This window comes from Heterodontus francisci, chromosome 15 (assembly GCF_036365525.1).
Source record: "Heterodontus francisci isolate sHetFra1 chromosome 15, sHetFra1.hap1, whole genome shotgun sequence".
NCBI lineage: Eukaryota > Metazoa > Chordata > Chondrichthyes > Heterodontiformes > Heterodontidae > Heterodontus > Heterodontus francisci.
Window position 1 is genome coordinate 87,213,066 of NC_090385.1, and position 26,453 is coordinate 87,239,518.

Genomic DNA, 26,453 nt, shown 5'->3' on the forward strand with positions numbered 1-26,453 from the left:
AAACAGAAGAAAGGGAATTCAAATTTTAAAAGCTGGAACTAAAACAAAAGGCTTGCCTTGATTCCAGTGAAAGTTCTGAGGAGGAAAGATCCGATTTCAGCCCAGGACCCAGTGGAGAGTTGTTTAAATTTGTGCAAGCCCTCCCAAGGTTTGAGGGAAAGGGACGTAGAAACATTTTTCATTTCTTTTGAAAAGCTAGCTAAACAGATGAGGTGGCCGAAAGGAAATTGGACACTGCTTATGCAAAGCAGGTTGATGGGCAGAGCTCATGAAGTTTATGCTATGCTTTCTGAGGAGGCTTCTGCAGATTATGAAATGGCAAAAAAAGGCTACTCTCCTGCGTTATGAGTTAGGCCCTGAAGCGTCCAGACTGGGATTTCTTATCCTCAGGAAACAGCCTGGACAGACTTGTACAGAATAAGAGTGTAAAGCAAATTAATTTTGATTGTTGGATGCGGGCACTAAAGGGAGAGGACACGAATGAGCACCTTTGGGAAATAATTCTCCCGGTACAATTTAAAAATTCACTTCCTCTGTTAGTAAGGACCCATGAAGAGAACTAGAAGGTTTTGAACAGCCAGACAGGCAGCTGAGATTGCTGATGATTACGAGCTTGTTTACAAGCCCAAACCCTTTGGGCTGAATTTTACGAGCCCCTTGACGTCGTGGGTCGTGGCAGGGGGTTCCGTAAAATACTTGCGGGAGAGGCCCACCACAACGCTGAGAAGGCCCCACTGCATTTTACCAGCAGCAGTGAGGCCTTGGTGTAGCCCCACCCATTCCCCCCCCCCCCTGCCGCCGCACGGCAGTGGAGCCTTCATGTTCCTAATAAAATTAATGCAAATAAACATAAATGAGTTTACCTGGACTGGGTGGCCATCCCACGCCGATATTGCGGCCTATGGCCAGAAGTCCCCCGCCTTCCGAATCCCGTTTGGGGATTCAAGGCGGGACAGTGGTGGGGAGGGGGGAGGAGTTTAATTCTCAGGTCCAGGGATGCGAGGAACGGAGAAAACTTAATCCATTGGCTGAGGGGATGATGGGAAGGGGTTGATGGGCAAAGAGTGCAATGTTTGGGGTTGAAAGGTCAGGACTGTCAAATGTTTTTTGGTGGGGGGGGAAGATGGAAATCAATATATTATTTGATCATGGAGGGGGGTAGAAGGAGGGCTTTGATGTTCAATTTAATGCTTCTATTGAAATTTAATGCGCTGGACTCTTTAAAATTTTACATCAGCTGTCAGGGCTTGAAGCCCTTTAAAAATGACGCAGGCGCCTGTGCGCTGGCACCGGATGCTGTTGCTGAGGGTGGAACGGCCGCCCTCTCTATGTCGGGTGGGGGGGGGCAGCCGTTCCACCCTCTCCATTTAAATGAGCCCCCGCTCGTAATATCGCGGGGGCTCAGCGGCGGCGAAGTCGCTCCAAATTTCACTAAGCCCTTCAAGATAGCAATTAATGCTAGTGACCTGGGGGTTGGTGCAGTCCTGCCACAAGACCATGAGTCAGGCATAGAAAGGCCAGTGGGATACTCTTCCAAAAAGCTAAATCAACACCAAAAAAGATATTCAACCACAGAAAAAGAAACCCTGGGTTTATTACAAGCTCTTAAGCATTTTGAAGTCTATGTCCACCACGACTACAGAGAGACATTGGTATATACTGGTCATAACCTCCTAGACTTTGTGGAAAAATTTAGAAACTGGAATGCCAGACTATTCCGATGGAGTTTACTATTACAACTTTATTACTTAAAGAGTATCCACATTGAGGGAAAAAATAATGTAATTGCGGAAGCTTTGTCTTGAATCTAACTTTGCTTGGAGTTATCGGAGTGCAAAGCCAAACTGTATTAGCTACAGATAAAGAGTGAATGAGAATGTGTGTAAATGTGTTCTAATATTTTTCATCTTCTGTTTTATTCACTGTTTGTAATGATACACATTTAAAAATGTGTGAAAACGAAAAAGATTCCGTGGATTTTTGTTTAACCAAGTTCATTGAAAGGACACTTGAGATGTTGTCTGAAAACCACCTGTGCTGGAAGTCATGTGCTTTGGGCTCAGTAAACAACAGAACTCTTGGTGACCTGGAAAAAATGTTTACAGAGAAGCCACATGTCAAGATTTATGGAGGTCAGGGGGTCAACTCTGTTTGGGGTTTGGACATGGTTTTCAGTTCAGTTTAGTTTGGTGTGAACTGCTTGAAAACAGTTGGTGTTTTCCCGCCTGGGAAAAAGAAACCACCCAGCTCACCACCTTCCCCAACTCTTTGAAGAAATCCTGCAAAGATCCAGTGTGGGAGAGCTAAACTCCCTGGTGTTGCATAGCTCCTGACAAGTTGAAAAAAATCCTGCGATTCAAGTGCGCGCTGGTGGAAAAACCCTGATGCCACATTTCTGATGGAAAGCGTACTAGGACAATTCTCGATATTTCCAGAATGGACTGCTTCTGAAACGATCCCAGTAACGCATCTCCTTATACCCGGATGCCAGACCAAAAAAAAAGGGACAACTGACATCTTTCCATATTTTTTTTTCCCCGTCAAGAATTAGCAAGTATTTTTTTCGTCTTTACCTCTGCAGAGAGAATTTCTGTATTTTTTTTTCCCAGTGTGTGTGTGAGTGAGTGTAATTGGGGAATTTTAAAAAGGGAACTTTCATATTTCAATCTGTGTGTTAATGCTCTGCCTCGTTACTGGTTAAGTCTTGTTTCATAATAAACTCATAATTTTGTTGTTTATTGAAGAAACCCGGTTGGCGTATTTTATTCTGGGATTAACAAGAGAGAGTATATGATTGGCTGCATTGGTAACTGATAAAAATTTAAATATATATTGTGACCTGTGCAGAAGTGGAACTAGAAAAGACAGTGCACTCCTCCCACCTTGGTCATAACAATACTCTTATTCAGCAAGATCCCCTTATTCACCAACCTTTCAATTACAGCGAGAACCAGAGCTTAATTTCCAAGCCAAATTTTGTACCCATTTTTATATCCTGTAGCTGTCCATAAATATTCTTTACAACAAAAATAGACACAGAATGTATGTCACATTGAAAGGTAGGGGATAGGAAAGAGAGTATTCCCCCAAAAAAGTAAATGTAATAGGCTAATAAGATTACAGTCATCAACACCAGCTGTTTGGCAATGCCTAATCATTTGTTTGAGAGAAATGCACAAAATGCCTAACCAAAGCAAAGCAAGTGGAACAATGCTTAAGGTCACCTAAATATGGACTCGTAACATTGCTGGACTTCATATATAGTCTTCTCTTAATTCAAAGCTACTTAATTCAAATTATGTGAAAAGTAAATTTTTAAGCACTAAATTGCCACTTATTTAGGTTTTTATTTAGGTTGTTAAATTCAAATGTTTGGACAATTCAACATTTTAAGTGCTTAAAAAGACTTTGAATTGCCTGGAGTACACAACTGATTGGATTTTGCACATTTGAAAGCATCTTGCTTCACACTCGCCCTATCTGGTTTAGTGTGAGAAGGTCGACACATTGACATGCTTACTCGCATGGTCTCCTTGCATTGTACAGTGCAACTTTGACATCCACCTGACAGTTAATTTTAAATCAATCGGGAATTAACAGGAGTTAAAGGTGATCCTCCCTAGGCAAGAAATGTACACATCGGAGCACTGAGCTAAGATCCACATAAGGTCATGAGAGGGGTAGATTAAGTTTGCTTATTAAGACTCTCAAGTATTTCTATGAGGAGCTTGTATCATCAACTCAATAATGGCCTGTCTAAAATGATAGTTAGACTACAGCTAGAGGACTGTGTACATGTAACAACCAGGTGAGAAAGTTGTCTAGGGGCCTTTCTCAACCTTCAACTGGTCTTATTGTAACAGTGTTTAATTTTAAACACACTGTGTTTTAGCTCCCCCTTGGTGAATATTTGTTCACCGCTTTCCAATTACGAGTGAAAGAAATGAGCACAAACAGGCTTTCTTAGGTTTAAAGAAGAAAAGTGAAATCTATTAAAACTTAAACGTTAATTCCATTAACACCTACGGATACATGCCATGCCCACACTAGCATGCATACGCGATATGCACGTGCAAATAGAGACAGAAAAGAGAAGAAAAATAAAGTAGACAGGTTTAAGGCAATCTTTGAACAGGAGGTTTTGTTACTGTGCTTCAAGCTCGCTGTAGTCCTTGCTTGTAGGTAGATCTTGCTTTTCGTTGGGGCCCAGTATTCTTAAAATTTGTTCACTGAAGGAGACTTTTCTCTCTTGGGATTCACATGTCTTCAATGTTTTCCAAAGCTGGTGAGAGAGATGAGAGCAGACAGGAGAGATGTTCTCAGTCCAGGAGCAAAGAGCTTTCTCTCTTCAAACACAGTTTCTCCAATTTAAAACTCCCTTAGTTGGCCAGCAGGTGGTCACGAGAGTAACTGGTTTGACCAGGTCTCTTCTGTGCATTGGGAGCATCTTAGCAGTCAACCTGGAATGCTAGCTTCTCCACCTTCAATGTCTGGTAATCAAAAGTCCATTGTGAACTAAATTGGAGCAGGGAATGGCTCCTTTGTCCTTTCCAAGCACTGTGTTACTATGAAAATGTATTTCCAGTCAAGGGTCTGTTTTTTTTAAAAAGCAAGTTCTTTACTCCAGTAACAGTTTAAAAATCAATGTTCATGTGGCAAAATTAATGTGCCTCATTCTCGGCAGGTGGGGGGCCTGCATGACAGTACAGTTCTGGCCTGCGCCTTACAGGAAAGATGTAATTGCACTAGAGAGAATACAGAGGAGATTTACAAGAATGTTGCCAGGAATGGAGAATTTTAGCCACGAGGAAAGATTGGATGGACTGGATTTGTTTTCTTTGGAACAGAGACCAAGGGGACATTTAATTCAGGTGTATAAAATTACGAGGGTCTAGATAGAGTGAGTAGGAAGGATACATTTTGCTTAACAGAGAGGTCAATAACCGGGGGTATAGATTTAAAGTAATTGGTGGAAGGATGAGAGAGGAGTTGAGGAGAAACTTTTTCACCCAAAAGTGATGGGGGTCTGGAACTCACTATCTGAAAGGGTGGCAGAGGCAGAAATCCTCATTTGAAACACATTTGGATATGCTCTTGAGATGCTGTAACCTAAAGGGCTATGGACCAAGAGCTGGAAGATCGGATTAGACTAGATAGCTCCTTTTTGCTTGGCACGGACACGATGGTCTGAGCGACCTACTTCTGTGTTGAAAATCTATGTTTCTATGCAGCAAGAATTTATACTTTCTGTAATTCAATTTTCCATTAAGTAGTATTATAGTGATGTTTAAAAAGGAAGATATAATGTATCTCAGAAACTATAGACCAGTCAGCTTAATACTGATGGTAGGAAAAATAATGGAATCTCTACTGAAGAAAATAGAAAAACACCTGGAAGCCAAAATTATAATAATGAATAGTCAGCATGGATTTCAAAAAGGGAACTCTGAAGAGTTGAGAGTCGACAAGGATAATGCAATAGATGTAATTTATGACCTTTGATAAGGCGCCACATGATAGAATAATGAATAAGGTCACAGCATGCAGGTAAAAAGTAGCAAAGTGGATATCTAGTTGGCTACAAGACAGAAAACAGGAGTAAAGGGTAGCTATTCAGAGTTGCAGAAGGTGCATAGTGGAATTCCACAAGGATTAGTGCTGGGGCCGCAGTTGTTCACAATTTATTATTCACAATTTAGACTATGGAATCAAAAACACAATTTCTAAACTTGCAGATGACAAATTTTGGGAAGGTGGGGGGATGGGAGAAAACAGTCAGTACCAAGAGGCACTGCAACAGATTACAAGACAACATTAATAAACTTGTAGAATAGGCATATAATTGAGAAATGAATTTCAACATAAGAGCGAGGTATTACATTTTGGTAAGAAAAATAAGGAGGTCAGATACTACTTGGGATACAAGAATCGAAATGTGGTACAGGAGCAAAGGGATCTGGGGGTATAGTTACACAAATCACAAAGTCGCAACCTAGGTTAAGGCGGCCATTTAAAGAAAAGAAAGCCAAGGTTTATTTAGATGGATAGAATTGAAAAGCAGAGAAGTCACGTTAAACTTGTGTCAAACATTGGTTAGACCATACTTGTTTATTGTGTACAGTTCTGGTCACCATATTATAAAAAGGATAGAGGGGTACCAGAGACGGTGTGAAAAAAATAACAATCACGATACCAGAATTATGAGGTTATAGCCATCAGTAAAAGAGAAGGCTGAGGAGTGACCCAATAGAGATCTTTGAAATTATGAAAGGTTTTGGTAGACATGGAGAAAGTGTTTCCACTTGTTCGAGAAGAGCAAAACTAGAGGCCATCAATGTAAGATAGTCATCAAGAAATCAAATAGGGAACTCACTTGATTCAGATCATTGCGGGGCTTCAAGTCCCACTCCAGATACTTCAGCACAAAATTCAGACTGACACGCCAGTGCATTACTGAGGTACTGTCTGCCCTCTCAAGTGGACAGAAAAGATCCCACAGCACTATTTCAAAAAGAGGAGCAGGGGAGTTCTCTCTGGTGTCCTGGGAAATATTTATCCCTCAGTCTACATCACAAATATTATTACTTTGCTGTTTGTGAGCACTTGCTGTATGCATATTTCTGTGGCATTTCCTATATTACAGCAGCAACTACACTTCTAAAGTACTTAATTGGCTGTAAAATGGTTTGGGATGTCCTGAAATTGTGAAAGATACTATATAAATGGAAGCCTTTCATGTCTTTTTTCTTTTTGTTCAAAGTAATTTCAGCTCTATCTGAAAGAAATGAAAGAAGAAATATTTGGCACATGGTTAAAAAATATCCACTTTCTTGCCTCAGTGATCCACTATTACTTATCTCCTCTTCTACTGACAGTGGCTATTTACACTTCAAAGTTGTAACTAGTTACAACCACACCAATGTGACCGTTAACAACTTACATCTTGCATAGCACTTTTACCTATAAAATATAAAAGCATAATCAAAAAAAAAGTTGAACCAAAAAAAAAGATTCTGGAAGGAGTGAACTGAGGCTTGGTCAGAAGTGGGTCTTAAGAAGAGTTTTAAAAGGAGGACAGCAAGGTTGAGGGAATTAATGAAAGAATTGCAGAACTAAGGGGCTCGGTGGCTGATGCCACAGCTGTCAACAGTGGGGCGAAGGGGAGGGAGGGAGGGATGTTTAAGAGGCTAAAGCCAGATGAAGTGTGTGTTCTGGGGTGGGGGGATCTTGAGTGTTGAAGGAGGTTACAGAGCGTTGTTGTTATTGAAGGGCTAAGAAAGCTTATTGCTCAATAAATCTGGTTTGATATCCAAATAGACCTTCCCCCTTTCAAAGCCAAATGTCACTATTTTAAAAAAGGTTTTAAAATATAGTCATCAGTCTTCTATGGATCCAAGTAACCTATAAACTCAATACATCTTCCAAGCTCCATCCTAACTCCTAATGGTCAAAATAAATATAAAATTTAACTGGCAGCTCTCCTGCGTCATTGCTCACTGCTGGCATGGAACACAGTTGTGATGGTCAGCTATGTGGCCTTGTCCAATCTACACCTTCTCCTTTGTTATCTCTTGCCCCACCCCCACCTCACTTGCTTATAACCTGTGACATTTTTAATATTTGTCAGTTCCGAAGAAGGGTCACTGACCCGAAACGTTAACTCTGCTTCTCTTTCCACAGATGCTGCCAGACCTGCTGAGTGGTTCCAGCATTTCTTGTTTTTATTTCAGATTTCCAGCATCCGCAGTATTTTGCTTTTATATTATTATACAGTTGTGATGGTAGCTGTTCAGATGAAGCCGTACTTTATGTCAATCACTTTAAGGCCACTGTTTAAGTGCTTTTTATGGTGAGGTGGTCTGAATGGACAATTCCAGATAACTGTAGCAGCTTGTAAATCCTGAGATTGCTAAGAATGAAAAACTAAGAACATGCATCAATACAGTCCCTTTTATAACCTCTGGATATACAAGGTGCTCCTCAGCCAATAAATTACTTTTACAGAATCACAGAATTGTTACAGCACAGAAGGAAGCCATTCGGCCCATCATGTCTGTACTAGCTCTCTGAAAGAGCAACTCCCTCTCTTCCATTCCCCTGCCTTCTCCCCATAACCCTGCATATTATTCCTTTTCATATAATGTCTAATTCCATTTTGAATGCCTCAACTGAACCTGCCTCCACCATGTTCTCAGGCAGCGCATTCCAGACCTTAATAACTCACTGCGTAAAAAAAGGTTTTCCTCATGTCACTTTTGATTCTCATACCAAATACTTTAAATTTGTGCCCTCTCATTCTCGATCCTCACATGAGTGGGAACAGTTTCTCTGTATCTACTCTGCCCAGACCACTCATGATTTTGAATACCTCTATCAAATCACCTCTCAGCCTTCTCTTCTAAAATAGATTGAAGAAGTTAGGACGATCTTCATAACTGAAATTCCTCATCCCTAAAACCACTCTCGTGAATCTTTTCTATACTCTCTCCAATGCCCTCACGTTTTTCATCAAGTGCGATGTCCAGAATTGGACGCAATACTCCAGCTGAGTCTCTCTCCAACAGTGATAAAAGTGTAGCTACTCGTAGCTGCTCTGGTTTGTTAATTAAATCTGTCGCAATTTGTTAATTTTGCCATTGTGAATGAAAACTGCCAGTTCTGCTTCATATCACCTTTCATTTCTACTGGCGCAAGCAGACTGGCACCCGGAGAAGAAAATTTGCAGCCATTGTATCTTACCCAAAGCTTTCAGCTGTGGCCTGCTTCTTGGTTCCTTTTCTGTGGCTTCCTGTGGCTTTTAGCAGCTCTGAACATTCCTATGTTTCTCTTTTAGGAGCTGTGCTTCTACAACACTCAATCTCAGCTTCACTCTGACACCATGTTACGAGCTCACAGGACAGCAGTGTTTATTGCACTGCCTTGTGATGGCTGCCTGCAGTGAATGCCTCATGGTCGAGGTCACATGACTACGACAAGCCAGGAGGCATATTAGTACAATATTGCATTTCTGTACCAAACGCGCGCTAAGGAGGTGGCTTGGCCATTTGAATATTATAACGAGACCGGAAGCCTTACATTTAACTGGTCTTGTATGTTTGGCTCTGGTGTCCGAACTTTCCGGGAATTGGGAAACTTGGCACCTCAAGAGAGGCAAGGACAGATTCGGGCAAAAAGGCAAGCACCCTTATAGTACTGCTGCTGGGCCAGGAGGAGCAGGAGTGCTTCCAACCATTCCAACAAGCTTACCTTTGTTCCTGCCATTGGACATGACCCCTCTGCCCCTGGATTGGGCACTACGCCACCCCCAAGACAAACACTAATGCAGCAACAGTTTCTTTACCTGTTCCTGTGGTTGCAGCCTCCTCCAGAGTGTTCCCTGCCTGACAGTGAGCCAAGCCCATCAATCAGGCTAGCTCCTGGGTGGGAAACCTGTTGACAACAAAAAGACGTACACTGTGGAGTTAAAACTCCACAGCATACAGGGAACCAACCAAAACTCCTCCCCAATCACCTACACAATCCGTGCTGCAAATATCAAGGCCTAAATTTTACCAAAGAAAATTGATTAAATAAATCTTTTAATTTGTGGGTAAGCACCAGTAAATAAGAATGACTGCAAAAGCTGCAGATTGTTGTAAAAACCCAGTTTATTCATTAATGGTATAAGACTTAAGTCCCACAATTCGTGGTTTACTGTCAATGCCTTCTCGAGTGACCTTTTATCATTATTTACTCAGTTGTAAATCAATCACTCAATAAAGCTGACCAATCATACTCCTCCAAGAGAACCTTAAATTCTTAATTCATGAACAAACAATCCTGCAACCTTTCGCAGAGGCCTTGGCTCCCCCAAAGTTGTCTCAATATCAAAATTGCACTCTTACTGCTTTTGAAATATATTTAGATAAACAATTCTACAAAAGGAAAAAATTCTGAGGGCTAGATTTGCCATCCACTAACAATGAATAGGTGGTTAAATCTAGCCATCATTTTTAATCACAATAGCCTCATGACAGAAACAGGAGAACCCTTTTACTTAAGGATCCAAATAACAGCTTAAATTCAAAAATGAAACTACCATTTTATAGATTAAGTACATTGTCCAGATGGCAGCCAAACAAAGCATTTCCATATCAAACACTTTATTCTATACCCAAACACTATTCTGGGAGCGTTACTAAATTGGACAGACTTACCAGCAATGTGCCAGGCCTCCTATGTAGGCGAAAACTTAAGCAATCTCAACCCAAATCAAACCCTGCAAAGTCCTTCTCACTAAAATCGAGGGACTGATAATCTGGGGAGAGCTGTCCAATGAAGAATTATCAGACAACATTCCAGACTCCCCCCCACCCCCCATCATCAAAAGCAAAATACTACTGATGCTGGAAATCTGAAATAAAACCAAAAAGTGCTGGAAATACTCAGCAGGACTGGCAGCATCTGTGCAGAGAGAAGCAAAGTTTCAGGTCAGGATGAAAGGACACCAACTTGAAAGGTTAACTCTGCTTCTGTCTCCACAGATGCTGCCAGACCTGCTGAGTATTCCCAGCACTTTTTGGTTTTATCCCCCATCATCAATTCTGGGTCTGAAGCATTGACAGTGTAAACCCATCAGATATGGGGACACAATGATGGATGGGAGTGGCCCAGGGAGTGCTCAAGATTGATTCCACATCCCATGTGGCTTCAAGTCAAACAAGATCATGAAAACCTCCCGATTATCACCAACCCTCCACTGACAACTTAGTACTCCTCCATGTTGAACATTACTTGGAGGAAGTGTGAAAGGAGGCAAGGGGCACAGATTGCATCATGTCAGAACCTTCAATATCCACCATTACAAGTGGCTCAGTAGTAGAGTCACTGACTGAGCTGGTGAAGTTCTGAAAGATACAGCTGCCAAACTGGACCTGGATCTGATGGTGATGGAACCAACACAATGAAGGAACTAATGACCTCATGGTCACTAACCTACCTGCTGCAGACAACTGTCCGTGATAGCACTGGTAGAGTGATGACCACACAGTTCTTATGTAGAGCAAGTGAGACAACTGTCCGTGAGACAGAATACCAACAGATATTTTAGTGGTAGCACCAACATTATCTACCCAACAAAACTATTATACTGGGTAACATGCATGCTAAGTACCAAAAGAGGCAGACTATCAAGAGAGTCAAGTGCTCCAATAACTAACGGATCACCACAAAGCCAGCAGTCATCACATTCAGCTGAAAACTTTGGTAGACCATCAGGGAACAAGGAGTAGTAAATGGCTGCATGAACATCCCTATCCTTTTCATGGCTGCGTCCAGCATACTTATGCAAGAGATAAGAGAAGCTTTTGCAACTAAATGTGCGAAATGGACAATTGTACATGACCTCCTTCCAAACTCCTCGCAATAGATGCCAGTGTCCAGCAAATTCAGTTCACTGCACATTACAATAAAAAACAGTCAAGTGCCAGGAACACAGCAAAGACGGTGAATCCCAACAAGATTGTGCTGTTGTACTCAAGATAGTGCACCAGACCAAGCCAAACTGTTCCATTACAGCTATGACAATGGCATCTATCCAACTACACGGAAGATTGCCCAGGTATGTCCCATCCACGAAAATCTACTTCAACAATTATTGCCATACCACTCCACGTTTCAGTCATCAGCAAAGCAATATCATCAATAGTGCCATTAAATGAGAATAAGACCGACTTGCCAATAACCTGCTCATTAAAGCTCAGTTCAGGTTCTATTAGAACCTTGCAGTTCCAGACCTCATCACTTCCTTGATCCAGACCTAATGCAAAAGCTGAATGACAGAGGAGAATTGATAATAGCTGTCCCTAAACATGAAGGCAGCATTAAACTTAGGTGTGGCACCAAGGAATCTTTCAAAGTTGAAGTCAATGGGGCTCAAATGGAAATCCCTTTAGTGGTTGGAGTTACAGCTCACATATAGGAAGATGGGCATGATTGTCAGAAGTCAGTCACCACATCCCGAGGACATTGCTACAAGACTTCTGCAGGGAAGTGTGCTTGGGTCAACCATCTACAACTTCATCATCAATGGCCTTCCCTTTGTCAGGAGCAGGTGTGGGGCTGTTTACTAACAAATCAGCAGCATTCAGTCCATTCACAACTCTTCCAATAATGAAGTAGCCCATATCAGACTATAGCTAAACCTGTACAACACGAGCCTGAGTCTGACAAGTGGCAGGTGACATTTGCATCACACAAGTGCCAAGTAATAACTATCTCGAACAAAAGAAAGACCAGGCATTTTTACTGTGTTATGGAAGTAATTCCATTTTTTTAAATATTTTGTGAGGACTCATGTTTTAAAATTGTGGAAATGGATTACTTTGGAGGATTGAAGAGATTACATAGATGTTGGACTGTGTTTCTTTTTTAAAGTCACTATAAGGACTTTGGGACTTGGTTTAGAAACACACTTACTGGAAGTCACTTGTCTTCAGCGAAGTAAACAGCAAGAGCCTTGGTGACTAGGGAAGCTGCTTACAGAAAAGTGACATTTCAAGATTTATGGCGGTCAAGAGATGGTTTAGTTTTGGATATTGTTTTGAGTCAGTTGGGTGTCAGCCTGCTAAGAGAAAAGACACCAGTTCATCCTTTCTCCACCTCTCCGAGAAACCCTGAGAATCCAGTGTGAGCTGAAACCTGATGCCGCATTTCTCCTGGAAAGCCTGCCAGAACGTCGCCTGAACAGAACTGCTCCAAAAAGATCCCAGTGACAGCCATCTACGCGTAAAAGTTTTTTTTTGTCTTTTTTGTAAAGAGATCTCTGCAGAGAAAAAGTCTTTATTTTTTCTTCAACTGGTGTGTGTGTGAGTGGGGGGAGGGGCTAATCTAAAAGGGAACTTACATATTTCAATGTTAGTGCTTTGCATCTTTATTAAATAAGTCTAGCTTTATAATTAATTTTGTTGTTTATCAAAGATACCTGATTGGTGGATTTTATTCTGAAATAAAAAGAGTATATAATTGACCATATGAGTAACTGGGTAAACATTTAAATATATGTTGTGATCTGTGGCGAAGTGGAACTAGAGGAAGACAGTGCACTCCTCCTGCCTCAGTTGTAACAATTGACGTCTAACGGAATAATCACTGCTGAATTCCCCACCAACATCTTGGAGGGTACCACTGCCCAGAAGCTTTACTTTTACTGGATGTGCCATATAAATATGGTGGCAACAAGAGCAGGGCACAGGAGATTAAAGGATGATCTAATTGAGGTGTTTAAGATGACCAAAGGAGTTGATATTTCCTCTGGTTGGAGAGTCCAGAACAAAGGGCATATCCTTAGAATTAAAGCTAGACTGTTCACTTCTTCACAGAAAGGGTAGCATTCAAGAGAAAACAAAACTAGTCTATTCAAGCTTTCTTCACAATTTAATCCTTCTGGCCCCAGTATCAATCTGATGAATCGGAACTGCGCCCCATCAACAGGCAAATGTATCATTCCTGAGGTGTGGTGCACAGAGCTGAATGCAGTACTACAGATCTACGAGTGATTCAACTCCTGACCCTTCAAAGCCTCACTACTTTCTACAAGGCTTAAGTCAGCCGTGTGATAGAATACTCTTCACACACCTGTGAAAAAATGGCTGTCTAAAATAACCTCAAAATCTTAAGTAGTTAACTGAATATTATAGAAATAGCAGTCTCTCTCAAGATTCTATAACAGCCTGCCAGGCTGACAGACAGGACAGCATAGGCCTGTTATCTCTGCCAAGGACATAAATCTAGCATAGGCTCTGGTACAAGACATTTCTGAGCTTGATAAGGTGGGATCTCATGCCCCATATCTAAATCAGTCTGAGCAAAGGTTAACAGGATGTCCTAGCAAGTGGTAAGCCACAAGATGACTTCATGGGCTGGCAGACAGAAGAATGAGGGATCTACCTTGGGTATCTGGCCCTTACTAATTTACCTGATTGGCAAGAGACACCCACCAGCCTCTAGAAATACACCATATAAATGAGCTCTCGAGAGGGAAAACACTTGGGATGGAAAACAGCTTTCCTAGGCTCCGGCCTACCACCCTGGCTTGCTCAAGAAGACAGAGGGCAGAAGAGACTGCCACCAGCTACGGAGATCAGCATTCCTCTGCTTCATCTGCCCATTCATCCAATTTGGGACCAGTAAACCATTCAGTGGAGATTGCCACAGTTAGCTACAGAGATCAGCAACCCTCTTCTTCCATCTGTTTGCCCAATCCAGGACCAGTAAACCATTTTTACCTGTTACGGGTCGTATGTCTTTTCTGTCTAAATTAGCTTATCATATTTAAAATGTTGCTTCTTAATAAACTGCTTCAAAACCACCTATAGCTTCGACATCCCCCCCCCCCAATTTGGTTAATCTGTGACTTCAATACTAAATCTTACACCTGGTTGAGTGTATCTACAACAACACTCAAGAAACATGAAACCATTCAGGTCAGAACAGTTCACTTGACCAGTGACCTTACCAATGGACTCAAGATCCACCCCATCACTGATGCACTGTGACTGCAATACATATTACATACAGGATACACTGCAGTAACTAATCATGTTATTTTAACAACACCTTTACCATCAAAAACAAGAGCAGCAATGTTGTGGGAACATCACCACCAAGTAACCCGCCATGCTGATCTGGATACATATTGCACACTGCTTCTTCATTATCCTGGAATTCCCTGCATAACAACCATCATGGCAGCACAATCAGTACAAGGAGAAGGCCTATCACAATTTTTTTCATGGTGACTGAGGATAGGTTAATGAATACTAATGTTGTGGAGGATGAATTCTTGGAATGTATGCGCGATGGTTTTCTAGAGCAGTACGTTGAGGAAGTAACTAGGAATGGGCTATTTTAGAGCTAGTATTGCACAATGAAAAAGGGCTAATTAATAATCTTGTTGTAAAGGAGCCTTTAGGAAAGAGTGACCATAATATGTTAGAATTTTACATTAAGTTTGAAAGTCATGCAGTTCAATCAGAAACTAGGGTCTTAAATCTAAGCAAATGAAACTATGAAGTTATGAGGGGCAAATTGGCTATGGTGAATTGGGAAACTACATTAAAAGGTATGACAGTAGACAGGCGATGGCTAACATTTAAATAATTAATGCATAGTTTACAACTAAAATACATTCCTTCAATGCACAAAAACCCAGTAAGGTCAGTGTTCCAACTGCGGCTAATGAAATATATCAAGGATTGTATTAGATCAAAGTGATTAAGAAGGCAAATGTAATGTTGTTGTTTATTGTAAGGGGAATGGAATATAAAAGCAGAGATGTTTTGCTAGAGTTGTACAGGGCATTGGTGAGACCACATCTGGAGTTTGATGTACAGTTTTGGTTTCCTTACTTAAGGAAGGATATAATTGCATTGGAAGCAGTTCAAAGAAGGTCCACTCAACTGATTCCTGGGATGAGAGGGTTATCTTATGAGGAAAGATTGGACAGGTTGGGTCTGTATTCATTGGAGTTTAGAAGGATGAGAGGTGATCTTATCCTGAGGGGACTTGACAGGGTGGATGTTGAAAGGATGTTTCTCCTAGTGGGAGAAACTAAAACAGGGGCAGTTTAAAAAAAGGGAGTCTCCCATTTAAGACAGGGATGAGGAGAATTTTTACTCTGAGGGTTGTGAGTCTGTGGAACTCTTCCCCAGAGAACCTTGGAGACAGGATCATTGAATGTTTTTAAGGCAGATGCAGACAGATTCTTGACAAACAAGGGAGTCAAAGGGTACTGGGGGTAGGCAGGAAAATGCAGTTGTGTCCACAAACAGATTGGCCATGATCTTATAGAATGGCAGAGCAGTTTCAAGGGCCGAATAGCCTACTCCTGCTCCTAGCTCGTATGTATGTTTGTATGAAGAGGTGTATAAAGTTGCCAAAAAAAGCTAAGACTGAGGATTGGGAACATTTTAGAATTCTACAAAAGGAGGACCAAGAAAAGGATTAAGAAAGGGAAAATAGAATATGAGAGTAAACTAGTGAGAAACATAAAAATGGACTGCAAAAGCTTCTATAGGTATGTGAAAGGAAAAGATTAGCAAAAACAAATGCAGGTCCATGACAAGCGGAGTTAGGAGAATTTATAATGGGGAGTAAGGAAATGGCAGAGAAACTAAACAAATACTTTGTGTCTGTCCTCATGGAGGAAAATACTAAAAAACCTCCCAGAAATAATGGAGAATCAAGGGACTAGTGTAAATGAGCAACTGCGAAATATTGGTTAAAAATAGTACTGGAGAAATTAGAGGGACTTAAAGTAGATAAATCCCCTTGACCTGATGATCTACATCCCAGTTGAAAGAGGTGGCTGCAGAGATAGTACATGCATTGGTGGTCATCTTTCAAAATTCTACAGATTCTGGAATGGTTCCTGCAGAATGGAAGTTGGCAATTGTAACCTCACTAAGAAAGGAGGGAGAGACAAAACAGGAAACTACAGACCTGTTGCTCTAACATCAGTAGTTCGGGAAAATGCTAGAATCTATAATAAAAGATGTGATAACAGAAAAATAATGGTAGGAGTGGGCAGAGTCAGCAGGTAGTTATGAAAGGGAAATCATGTTGAACAAACCTGTTGGGAGTTTTTTGAGGATGTAACTAACAGAATAGATATGGGGAAACTGGTGGATGTGGTATATTTAGATTTTCAGAAAGCTTTTGATAAGGTCCCACATAAGAGGTTAGTAAACAAAATTAGAGCACGTGGGAGTGGGGGTGGGGGGGGGGTGCTGAAATATACTGGCATGGATTAAGAACTGGTTCATGGACAGAAATCAGAATAGGAATAAATGGGTCATTTTCAGGTTGGCAGATTGTGACTAGTGGGGTACCACAAGGATCAGTGCTTGGGCCCCAGCTATTCATAATCTATATTAATGATTTGGATGTGAAGATTAAATGTAATATTTCCAAATTTGAAGATGACAAAACAAGGTGGAAGTGAGAGTTGTGAGGAGGATGCAAAGATGCTTCAAGGGGATTTGGAGAGGCTAAGCGAGTGGGCAAAAATTTGGCAGATGGAATACAATGTGGAGAAATGTGAGGTTATCCATTTTGGTAGGGAAAACAAATAGAATATTTCTTAAATGGTGAGGGGCTGGGAAGTATTGAACTTCAAAGAAACTTGGGTGTCCTTGCTCATGAGTCACTGAAAGCTAACATGCAGGTACAGCAAGCAATTAAGGCAAATGGTATGTTGGCCTTTATTACAAGGGGATTTAAGTATAGGAGTAAAGATGTCTTACTGCAATCATAGAGGCTTGGTAAGACCCCACGTGGAGTACTGCGTGCAATTTTAGTCTCCTTACCTGAGGAAAGATATACTTACCACAGAGGGATTGCAATGAAGGTTCACCAAACTAATTCCTGGGATAGAGGGATTATCCTATGAGGAAAGATTAAATAGACTAGACATTTATTCTCTGGAGTTTCTAAGAATGAGAGGAGATCTCATTCAAAACCTACAAAATTCTCACAGGGTTCGACAGGGTGGATGCAGGAAGGTTGTTTCCCCTGGCTGGGGAATCTAGAACCAGGGGATACAGTCTCAGAATAAGGGGCAGGCCATTTAGCACTAAGATGAGGGGGAATTTCTTCACTAAGAGGGTGGTGAATCTTTTTAATTCTCTGTGCCAGAGGGCTGTGGAGGCTCAGATCATTGAGTATGTTCAAGACTGAGATTGATAGATTTCTACAAGACTGAGATCAACAGATTTCTACATATTAAAAACATCAAGAGCCCAGGGATAGTGCAGGAAAATGGTGTTGAAATAGATGATCAGCCACCATCTCACTGAATGGCGGAGCGGGCTCGAAGAGCTGAATGGCCTACTCCTGCTCCTATTTCTTATGTTATGTACAGGAGTAGGCCATTCAGCTCTTCGAGCCCGCTCCACCATTCGATGAGATGGTGGCCTTGAGCCTGTTCTGCCATTCAGTTAGATTACAACTTATCTGTATCTTAACTTCACCTACCTGTGTGGTTTTGCATCCTTTAATACCCGTACCAAACAAAATTCTCAGTCACAGTTCTAAAATCTGCACTGACCCATCAACAGCTTTTTGCGGGAGAGTCCTAGATTTCCACTACCCTTTATGTGGAAAAGTGAAAGGCCTAGGTCTAATTTTATCATGTCCCCTTGTTCAGGATACTTCCACTAGAAGAGATACTTTCTATCCAATGTCCTTTTAACCCTGGTATCATTCTGATGAATCTGCATTGTAACCCCTCAAAGGCAAATACATTCACCCTGAGGTGCCCAGAACTGAATGCAGTGCTCCAGATGTGGTATAGCCAGTGCTCTGGCAATAAATCACAACAAATTTTTAAAAATGCACAAATCTTATGGCACAGCAAATAGCAAGTTCAAGAAAAGAGTATTATCCCAAATGATTCTAGAGGAATGTAAATTATGCACATGTTTAGCATAACTCTGGAAAAAAAACTTCACATCGTCCTAGGTTCTAAAAATACATTTACATGGCAACCATCTGGAAAGCTGTTTTGAATAGTCAGATGGAATAATATTTAAATAAACCACAAGTTCAGCATTGCTTTTGGGAGGGACTAAACCAAGTTTTTATCTTAATTTGAAAACCTGTTACTCCTAAGGCTGAACTGATTGGCAGCAGATAGGACAAGGGGGTAGGATATAAATCTGTAAGCTTAAATAACCTTCAAGCTCCATCAATGGTTTTCACTCCAAATGCAACCCATCACCACAGTTCAGGAACCTGAAATGCCCCTCTGCACAATTGCCACAAGATGGAGTTTGGTGACAAATTTTTGTTGGCAACATGTTTGAAAACTCATTCTTAAAAATGTTGTAGGCTGGTGCAGCTGGTGAGGAAGTATTGTTGTGTTTGCACTGCTATTTTTCAAATAACCAACTCTTAATCTTGTTAAGACATTCGGGCACAATAAGGAGGCAAGAGGCCTTCGTCCTCCAGCTGCCAGTTTACAGCCATTTGTAGTGAACATAGATCCAAGCTCCAGGCACTTACACAATCTGGGAGAGCTCCAAATTACACAAGAGACTGTGTATGAATCTTCATAACTACACTGTGCTGGCCTTTTGGATTGGCATGGAATGCGGAAGTGTGGCTGCAACAGCTCAAGTGTTAACATTAGCAGAAGTCTAGCTTAAGTGCAAGGAACTTTGAGATAATGCACCAGCTCGGGCACATCTTCAATAATGGAGGGGGCAACAACCTTCATCAAGTTCAGGAGCAATAGCAACTTGGACCTCTGTAGCTCTTCTAAATTAGTGAATCATCTCAAGAGTAGGGGGTTAGGACAGAGAATGCTCTCTATCAATGGTGGTGCTGTAAGGGAAGGAAGAACAATGCACAAGACCAGTGTCATGAAGACCCCCACCTGCCAAAAATGACGCATATTAATATCATATGAACATTAATATTAAACTTTTGCTGGAGTGAAGAAATGACTTACTTAAAAAGAGATCACCAGACATTTGGCTGGAGGATATTTGCATACAACGTGACAGTGCTTGGAGAGACAAAAGAATTGCTCACTGATTCAATTAACAGAGATTGGGCTGGGCAACGGTGATCCACATCTTGTCGGGGTAAGAGACAGCACAATACCCCCCACACGCCCACCAGCACCCCCCAATCGAGAGCTTTGAAATCTGCAAATGCAGGCGTTTGTTTAAACAGTGAGTCACATGACTAAACTGCTGGCCCAGGTCTGGTTTTGAATTGTGCTCACAGGACAGTTTGAAGACAGCCTGAAACTGAACCTGGAACAAGAGAGCCTCTCTCCTGGCTGGCTCTCTCACTTTCTCACAAACCTCCGGACCCACTGGAGTCGCTTAAACCTCAAGAAAGAAAACTCCTACATCGAAACAAGTTAACGCGTGCACTGGGCCCCAACTAACAGCAAGACTTCCTGGCAACCAAACACTCCTCATTGAACTCAAAGGACCCAGCTATTGCCTCAAACTTCTCCCCTTTATTCTTTCTACTTTTTTAATCTCTATCTGCGTGTGTGTTTATCGCATATGCAGGCTAGCATGGTCATTAACCGGATTAGAGTTTAAGGTTAATAAACTTTCATCTTTCTTGTTTAAATCTAAGAAACCTGTCTGATTGATTTTTTTGCCATACAATTGGAAAATAGTGAACAAGGATTCACTGAGGGGGAGTTGTTTTTAAAAATTAAACCCTGCTGTGGTTAAACCAGGCAAAGGCTGAGAGGGTACCCCTGGACCCCTTTCTCACCTGGTCGCAACACCAGAGTCAGAAGAGCAAGTAGGGCTGAAAGAGGTTTCAGAATCAAGGTGGGGCTAGGCCATGCAGACATTTGTAAGCAACAAGGATTTTGAAATCAATCTACTGAGCAGGGGAAGCTGGAGGGCAGGGTTATCAGGAGAACAGGAGTTTGTACAGGGTGTGTATGATGGAGTTTTGGATAAGCTGGAGTTTATGTAGGATGCAGCTCAGGAGAGTGGGATTGAAAAAAAAAAATCAAACTGATCATAGAGCACAGAAAGAGATCATTAGGCCCATTTTGCCAGGGCTGGCTCTTTGAGTTAGCCAATTAGTCCAACACACATATTCTTTCCCATAGGTCTGCAAATATTTCCTTTAATTATATATTCAATTCCATTTTGAAAGTTGCCATTGAATCTGCTTCCACCAGCTTTTCAGGCAGTGCAATGCAAGCACACTTATACCATAACTAGGAGGTATATGGAGGCATAGATTCTGGAAGAACTGAGGCTAGACATTGTTGTCAACAAAATAACTTTCCCAGCAGGTCAGATAGGAACAAAGATCTTTTGAGAAGTTTGGAACAGGCCTCCAACTTCTGACATTAACAGTTAAGTACAAATCCTTAACATTCGCTGGAGATTTCCAAACCAGGTTTGCATTAAACAGACCATGAGAAAATTTCAGGGGGTCCATGCTGTAGAGATAAAAAAAACAAAGCGTGTTCAATGGCTGAAACAATGGAGTCAAAAACTCCAAACTACAATAAGTAAAAATGGAAGAGACTGGAAACTTTTTTTAAATTCGTTTGGAGGATTTGAGGAGCAAAGATTTGGGTGTCCGGTTAAAAGTCACTAATAGCTACTGCAGAGGTACAAAAAGTTAACAAAAAGGCTATTGAAATGCTGGCCTTTACCTGAAGAGATCTGGAATACAAAGGTGAGGATTTTAACTGTGTTTTCGTGAAATGACCACCATATGTAATTCTCAAATTTGTAGGAAAATCATTACCATACCAAAAAAAGTGGGAACTCTGAAAAAATACAATAAATTTCTATTTCCTTCTGAATATTGTCCAGAATGTTCTGCTTATGCATCTGAACAGACTAACTATTTTTGTTCTTATAACTTTTTAAAAATGTAATTGTTCTGATGGGAGCGATAATCTCCCAGCCTTAAAACATACCAACATGGCATGACAAACAGGAGTAGGCCATTCAGGCACTCGAGCCTGCTCCACCATTCAATTAGATCCTGTCTAATATGTACCTTACTACCATTTACCTATCTTAGCTCCATATTGCTGGATACCCTTACCCATCAAAATCTATTGATCTCAGATATTACAACATATTATTGAATAAAAAGTGTATTGAACGGTATTCATTAACTTCAGAACAGCCAAAAGCATTGTCTTTTGTATATTGAGTGAAAAATTATTCCAGTCTTCCTGAAACATGTTCAAGAAAACCACTTTTGCAATGTAACTACTTGTTAATTCTAACAATCTTCACTTGTGTAATCCAATTTAGGAGAACAGATGAATTGATTTCCATAAATTTTAACCTATTTCTTCGCTATTTAAAACATTTTCAATAAAAATTAAGAAAAAACAAGCTTTTGTAACATTTTACCAGACTGATTTGTACTGTGACACCAGGGTGTCACAGCAACTCACTAAGCCTCGCCCACCCAAGCTAACCAATCAGGACTTCTGGAAAATTCTAAGCCTTTGTTGTTTATCTATGACGTGTTCGTAGTTAGCCATCAGGATGTCTGAAGTTGTTCAAGAAGTTTCCCAAATAAAGAGCTTTTACCTATTAAAAGCCAAAAACTGAATTCTGAAGGGTCTCAGGCTGTACTGTGTACATGAATTAAAGAGTCAAATATGAAGTGTGCTTACAAGTCAGATGCAGAGCAAAAAAAATGTATATGGAAATTCAGAAACTTATTTTTGTCCTTTTATTTTATTACTATGTGTTTTATCATCACTGATCAGTTTCATTCATAAATTTTGGACGCTTTGAGTTCAGGCCCCAGAACAGTTGTACCCTTTCCCCTCCTCTCTTCAGCACTGTGTTGGGGATACAAATTTAAAAGTAGCAATTATTCATATGCAGTTTATTAGTGAGATGTGTTAAATAATGTTAGAATCTACCTGTGGACACTAACGCGGGTTAGGAAGTGGAGATCATCACCTGAATTGTATGACACAGAAATATCTATAAATGTGAGTTTTCATAATTATTTTTCTGGCAGAACCAAGTCACAGTAGCTCTGGAATCAGATTGGTTAATATAGTAACAAGATGCATTCAGCTTCCACAAACTCACTTAGGAAAGTCACAGCAGTCTGGTTCTGGAAACTGACTGGTAAAAGGAGCATTACAACAGACATTCAAAATTCTTGGGATTTTAAATGTTTTGATTATATAAGTGGTTACACTTTAAATGAAGTGATATAGACCATGGCTGAAATGCATCAAGTTAAATTGTTGCTTTATTTTGAACATATACATTCAAATCCCAATTTTCATTTTTTTTTAAGAACAATTCTATTATGTTAAGGTACCACAATAAAATTATTTGGTTTAAAAAATTAAAATCCTTTTTACTTTATCTTTTTGTAGATTACATGGCTATGTTAACTTCAAAATAAAACTGACAAATTCACTCTACTTACAAGAGTCTAGTGTTATTGCTCCTTTGAAAGGTGTTTCTGAATGTGGGTGTACCAGGTAGTATAAATGGAGACAAATCATGCAACAAATCTAATGTATGTGAGGATATAAAGTAATGTAAAAGCATTTATGAGCAACCACTCTGCTAATGAAATATTTTATCCATTTGTTTGCAGGTATTATCTTGAATAGTAAAACTGCACATTAAGGTTCACTATTATAAAAAAACCTCATTTATTTATTCCCACTATGAACATAGGAAACGATTAAGTGCTCCACAAGACAAACTTGAGTTTTTCAAGAAAATCTCAAACTGGAGAATTTGCTTACCTATTTCACAAGATCACCTATTTATTTGTTCATTGAATCTGACCCCATACTTTGGGAGGACATCACTTGGATTCCACGAGGTAGAAATTTGGCTCACCCCATTTTTGGGTTCCAAATCAGCACTAACTGGAAGTCCTGATACAGGTTTGAAATTGGGCCTCATTTCAATAATTTAGATGAGCTGCCTGTTCCAATCATTGGTTCACAGGCAATACGTTCATTGCAGCAGATCAATTTCAGGCCACTCACCTTGCTGGCAGCGACCCTCAGGTAAGTCCCAGAGGGCAAAAGAGAGGGGATGCGACATGGCCAATCGGGTTCCTGAGCATCCCAACAAAGCTGTGGAGCCAGAAGGAACAGGAGTGCGTTTCCTCACTGCACAGCACTGTAGGGATGCTGCAGACCCACAATTGGCGCACTCCTGCTCCTTCTGGCTCCACAGCAACCATAAAAAAAGTTTACTTAACCTTTTTAGTGGCAGTCACTTGCTAGGCCACATGCACAGACAAAAACCGGACACAACAATTACCTATTTCTACCCACATGTGTCTAATTGTGGAGTGTGAAATTAAGAGTGAAAGGTCCATTTCACCGTGTGAAAAATAATCAATGCTGCATTCATCTTTCCCAAAAAATGTCAATACAGCTCCAGGAGCTCCTACAAGATGCTGTCGTTCCCACATTACATAAACAGTGCACCTGTGGTTTCCGCTACATGTCAATGGCGCGCTTGCAGTTCTCACTGCAGGTCAACAGCGTACTTCAGCAAAAAATGTTGTTGTTAACTGAGAGCTAAGACATCAGGATTAAAGAATAGCATTGAAGACAAATCTTCTCCAGAAGTCAGCAGGCAAGTTGCTAACATAAAATGATTTCTATCAGAGAACTAGAATTAGAAGAAGTCTTGCCAGTAGTTTCCTTACACAGTCACCAGTCACCATCACTGGAAAGAGATTTAACAGTGATGAGCAAAACACTCAGCTTATGATTTGATGACTATGAAACACGTTCTTGGCTTATGTTACAAACCAACATCACACTGTTTTATAATAGCTGTTTCTTCAATTCATTTTGACTTGCTTGGTCTTGCTTAAGCATTAGTCCAAAGAAACACCAAGGTAGGAATCGCATGCAAACAGATGGAGTAGCATCAGAATTTTTAACTGGCTTTAGTAAAGCCCTTGACAGCATTAGTATTTGGCTACGCTTTCTTTAAACAGACATAGTTGTTGTAAGAGAAACAAGTAAAGAAAGAATGAAAGACTTGCATTTATGTAGCACATTTCATGACCTCTGGATTTCCCAAAGCACCTTAGAGCCAATGGAGGACTTTTTGAAGTGTAGTTACTGTTGTAACGCAAGTAGTCTGGCAGCCAAGCAAGGTCCCACAAATAGTAATGTGATGATGACCAGATAATCTCTTTTAGTGATGTTGATTGAGGGATAAATATTCGCCAGGATATTGGGGATAACGCTCCTGTTGGATCTTTTATGTCCACTTCAGAAAGCGGATCTGTTTAACGTCTCATCCGTAAGATGGCACTTCCAACAGAGAAGCACTTCCTCAGTACTTCACTGTAGTATCAAGCTAGATTTTTGTTCTCAAATTTCTGGAGTGGGACTTGAACCCACAACCTTTTGACTCAGAGGTGACAGTGCTACCAAATGAGCAATGACTGACTAGAAAGTAGAACATGAAAGCCCAATAAAAAGAATGGTAAATTCATCAATCTTCCATTTCCAGCATGGAGTTGTGCGCAGAGAGCACAGATTGGTGTTGTCACACAATCTCTGGTTGATACTCTGATCAAGCTCAGCCCTCTAATGAGAGCACGGAATCAGTGAACCTACCCTATGAGCTAAAAGTATTTTCTGTTGTATTGCTATTCACATTTTTGATAGCCAAGTGTATTAAGTGATATGGAGACAAGATGGGTGGATCAGCCATGATGACACTGAATGGCAGAACAGGTTTGTAGGCTGAATAGCCTACTCAAGTTCCTATGTTCCCCTTCAGACTACAATGAAATGTAAGTATTCTGGTTTGGGAAAGAGGCTTGTGGATACAAATCACATTATTTCACCCTTGCATTCCACAATAACTGCATTACAAATCAAAAAATAAGGAAACTTTCAGCAAAGCTCAACAATATGGTGGAAAATTACAACCTTAGTACCTTTAGAGGTATTAACTTATGCAATGTTTAAGTTTAGCTCCTTGTACTAGTCAGAGCATACTTCTAAGTAGCATGCTGAATGTTGGTCACTCCAATTAAAAAAAAGAGCAAGAAGAATGATCTAGGTGTAAAGGTAATGAGCTATGGGGAAAGGTTAGAAAAGCTTGAACTCCACAGGATACAAAAGTTTTTCAAGTTGAGGTGGGGGGGTGGGGGTTGCTTCATTGAAGTCCACAAAATATTAAATTATATGGAGAAGATAAATCCAGATTATTACTTCAGAGTAAGCCAGAGGATAGAAATGGAAAGCTGTGAGAATTCAAGATATATCAGCGAGATTGCCTTTAGTCAGAGAGCAATAAATGTGTGCAATAATCTGTCAGGCAGGCAATGTAGACAAATATATTGGGATTTATCAGAGTACGGTTGGACACTGATGGGAGAGTTGGCAAACAGGAGAGATAAACTTCATTGGCACAAGTGGGCTTTTCGCCTGTCTCGATGTTTTCATGCAATTAGGTTTCTGTACATTTCTTTCATCTATAAAGACTGTTAGAAACTGGCATGTCATTTTGGTCAATGCCAATGTTCATTGTAATTGTGAACATGTTTCTGGGGAAAAGGGCCAACAGTTTACAATTAGCGAATGAGTAGGATCTGAAAATTAGTGGCAAGATGTGCACAAAATACTCACTGTTCTTTTTCTTGAGGTTCCTGTTATACAAGGCAATAGGAGAGAGCCAGACACCTGAAGCAGAAAATAATATTACTGTTGAAATTATGAACTGTAAAAGAGATCATTAATGTGAGCTTCTTTACAGTTACCAGATATTCTGAAGCCTCAAGTAATTCAAGCAATCATTCATTGTTCAGATTCAAACCAGATGACAGTATTCTGAATAATTTACAAATCAATTTTAAGAGTTCTAGAGCTTAAAAAAAAATCTTACCACAACGGATGCTGGACTGACAAAAATCCATGTTAACGTAGCCCT

General features: G+C 40.6%; 1 protein-coding gene across 10 annotated transcripts in view; it reads right to left on the minus strand.

Annotated features, from left to right (window-relative positions):
* Positions 1–26,453, minus strand: part of hdx (highly divergent homeobox) — a 133,774-nt gene that overhangs the window by 55,606 nt on the left and 51,715 nt on the right. For all 10 annotated transcript variants that reach the window (XM_068047789.1, XM_068047792.1, XM_068047791.1 and 7 more), the window contains one exon: positions 26,153–26,206. In XM_068047789.1, coding sequence (XP_067903890.1) covers positions 26,153–26,206 — 54 coding nt within the window. The remainder of the gene's footprint in view (positions 1–26,152; positions 26,207–26,453) is intronic.